General features: G+C 42.9%; 1 protein-coding gene across 1 annotated transcript; it reads right to left on the bottom strand.

Annotated features, from left to right (window-relative positions):
* Nucleotides 1–1625: 1625 nt before the first annotated feature.
* Nucleotides 1626–2162, bottom strand: LOC121444427 (FANCD2 opposite strand protein-like). The gene has a single exon (XM_041646233.1). The coding sequence runs from the start codon at nucleotides 2160–2162 to the stop codon at nucleotides 1626–1628; it is 537 nt and encodes a 178-aa protein (XP_041502167.1).
* Between the last annotated feature and the right edge of the window lie 1337 nt (nucleotides 2163–3499).

Raw genomic sequence — 3499 nt, 5'->3', positions numbered from 1 at the left:
TGAAAGCTTACATGGTACCTTCTGGTATCATAAAGCTAGTCCTCAGGGAGGGTGAATTCTGGTCAGTTCTAGCTAATGGATCTCTGGGCCATGTTTTTGAGTACATGTCATCTTCAGCAATAGGCATTTACCTTCAAACTCTGAGGAATAATCAAAGACAACAGCAGTAAGCTATATTTTGGTGAGTTTCTGAGACAGCCCTGGGCAAAACTCAAAAGAGTACTTCTCATGTCAGGTATTGAGTATTTTTGTTAGGAGGTCCTTGGCTCTTTGAAGAAGTACCATTAGCACAGATGAAAACAGTTCAACGAAACTATGTATGTATATAAGTATTTAATTAGATGTGTGATAGGTTTTTTAGGTAAATGGTTAATAGAATGATTTCTTATGGCCTTTTCAGTCATCCATATGGCTATTTTATCCCCCATCTTCCTATATCTACCTCTCTCCCCTCCCTAAGGAACTTGCCCCCACATGATTACTTAAATCCTGTTATTTCCCTTTACCCTCCTCCCTTCTTCTTCTGTATTTACCTCCCTCACCCTCCGTACAGAGCCTCTTTCCCCATTTCTGCTATCAGATCACTGTACCCTACCATTCCTCTTTACCCTCTTCCAACCTTCTTCTGTATTTGCCTCCCTCCCATTTCCTAACGAACCCCCTTTCCCACTTCCCTGATCAGATCACTTGTAACCTGCTACTCCCCTCTCTATTGCTCCTCAACTCCCCTGTTCTAGCAATGGCCCCATTGAACTTTGCTGGTTTCTGTAGTTACTATAGGCAGTATATTCACATTTGAAGATCTGGAGCTGGGAGCCATCAATTAGAGAACACGCAACTTTTGTAGGACAATTTTCAAACTCACAATTTTAAAAGAATCCAGTTACAATAAGGTGAAACTACCATTTTGCTTATTTGCTATATAAGAATTCTATATTTAGGACTAAATTACAGTTTGAAATGAGAAACTTTCAACTCTTTTTAAATAAAGCAATTGTAGTTTATTGGTTTGATTGAACATTAGGAGCTGAAATGGGGATTCTCCTGTCTTCCACTAAAAAGTCCAGTCTTAAAAATGCTACCAATTTTATCCTTGCCAGTCTGTAAAGATTAATATTTGTTAATATTGTTGTCCACATTGGTATTAGGGTTGAGCAGTTAGGGTATGTTTGGTGATGGAAGGCTGATCTCAAAATAGCACTTAACCCACAGATAGATTTTGATTGTTGATCACTTCATCTTCTGGTACACTGAAAACTCCACGCCTGTCTTCTTTATTGTCCCTTTTCTGCCGCCAGCTCTTTGTTAACTTTGGGGCTTGAGTATGTTCACACTGGATTGGTTGGTTTGGGTGGTTTAACTGTTCTTCATCACATGGCCATGGCAATGGTAGTTTAGTGTTTAAATGTCTGTTTAGCTGAAATGTTCTTTCTTGATCAGGCACATTGGCCCTGATTCTGAAGAGAAAGGTGGGGAGAGGAGCTTCTGGATTGTCACAGCTTGACAGAGGAGCAAAGTAGCAAGCACGATGTTACAGATCAATTTACATGGACAGGTCTTTATGGGCTCCAGGTATATACCATAGAGTGTGGTATGAAGTACAGGAGGAGTCGGAGGGGGGCACCTTATTGGGAGTGCTGCAGGGCAAAGGTGCACTTTTTGTATATCGCATACAGGAGGAGGATCGAGCGTAGCATCTGCTTGCACATAGCCACGGTCATCTCAATCTGAGGCTCCTTGAGTCCTGTGGGCCATTGTTGCTCCTTGCTGACAACTTTAGAGAAGGCCGATGTGTCTGAAACCCTGAAGGTTCCAGTCCACTTAGGTGGCTGGACTGTAATAAACCTGCCAAAGACAGAATCCACTCCAAGGAGGCGGACCGGCTTGGGCCTCTTAATCAGTACTTTCTTCTTGATGGTGGTCTCGTGCCCTGATGGTTGGTCAGGTGACCGTGGGCACCCTGCATGGACCACCTGTCGGCTGTCTAAGATAACAGCAACTTCATGAAAGCACCTGTGGACTTCAAGGTCAGAAGGGGTCTGTGGGAAGAAAGGAGAATCCCTAAAAGGGTGTTTGGACGAAAAGGTAGGTGTTGTGTGCCGCAGCCATTGCAAATTCTCGTCCAGTGGGGTCCACGGTGAAAAGAGCTGGTATCCTGCCATTGACAGCAAGACTATACTCCTGCACAACACAGACTAGATAGATGGTCACAGCTGAGTCTCTCCTCTTTTCTCCACCCAGCACCTAGCAACCTTTGTGACCCAGACAAACAGAACCTGACCAATAGCAAGGCTCCAGGCTCGAGGCTGGAGGTGCCCCTTTGTGAGGTGTCAGAACCTGCCTACTGCCCAGTCCTCAGAAAGTCAGTTGTGGGACTCTGGAGACCAGGCCCTTTTTTTGTCACATCATCACGTTATGAGTGAAAGATGATAGTTTATAATTATTTTCTGATGTGCAATAAAAGTGAATAGGAAATAAGATGTTATAATTATACCAGTAATGCAGAAAATGTCACTAGGTCACCTTTAAAAGCATTTAAATAACATAGCATAATGAAAGCAATGAACAAACCCAGAAAGACATTCTCCCCTGTTGTTCTTCGTTTCTCTTCTTTGTGGTTCTCTTCTCATTGGATGTTTCTGCTCAGAAAAACTCAGCTGTGGTGTTAGAATGATTTCTTTATCTTGTTCTGTGTTATTTTTGTCTTATTTTTTGTTTTGTTTGTTGGTTTCTTCAAGAGCGAGCCTGTGTGTTGCAGTTGGAACTCGCTAGCATGTGTGAGGCTCTGAGTTCAGTCTCCAATGCTTAAAAAACAAATAAAAAATAATGGCTTGCTAAGTAGACTAGTCTAGTCTTGAGCTTTCTATATTTCCCAGACTAGCCTTGACCTTGCTTTATATCCCTAGGTATCTTAGTACACTAGGTAACTCAGGTTAGCCACCAAAACATGATCATCTTGCCTCAGTTTCCCAAATGCTGGAACTACAGTTGCACACCATCATGCCTGTGCCTGTTCTGGTTTTGTTTTTTAAATGTATCTTTGAAGACAGAGGGGCATTCATAAGTGTGAAGTAATGCCAGTGGCCTTAGAGAGCCAAGCTCCATGCAGGTGGAAAGAGAGGGGGCATTTGTCTCGGAGCCTCAAGTACCTCTAGGCATGTTTGAAAGTCAACGTGAAAAAAAAAATCAGTGAGCTTTTTGGTAAGGGGAAAGGACAGATATCCTTGAGAAGAGTCAAGTGCAGGCTTCAGGGGAGGAATAGATGCCGAAGTACTTAAGGAGCAGTTAGAGAAGTGATAGGGAGGCTTTGGGGGTACACTAAAGTAGTCTTTCACTAAAGTTGAGGGGGAAGAGCAAAAATATCTTTGCGTAGTAACTTCCTTATCAAAATACATTTTTCATTTTCATTTTTAAAATTTCATCTTTCATTCCATCTACTGTTCTCCCTTCCACCCCCCCCCCCCCGCCTCTCCCCAACCTACTCCCCATCCACTCCTCC

Source organism: Microtus oregoni, unplaced genomic scaffold (genome assembly GCF_018167655.1).
Source record: "Microtus oregoni isolate MIOR12 unplaced genomic scaffold, Mior012 000124F_ref0000388, whole genome shotgun sequence".
NCBI classification, from domain to species: Eukaryota; Metazoa; Chordata; class Mammalia; order Rodentia; family Cricetidae; genus Microtus; species Microtus oregoni.
Note: the sequence above shows the minus strand (reverse complement) of the source record. Positions and strands in the feature narration are given on the sequence as shown.

What these genes read in the sequence shown, in the direction of transcription:
- LOC121444427 (XM_041646233.1), bottom strand. Translation starts at nt 2,162, where the DNA reads ATGGCAGGATACCAGCTCTTTTCACCGTGGACCCCACTGGACGAGAAT.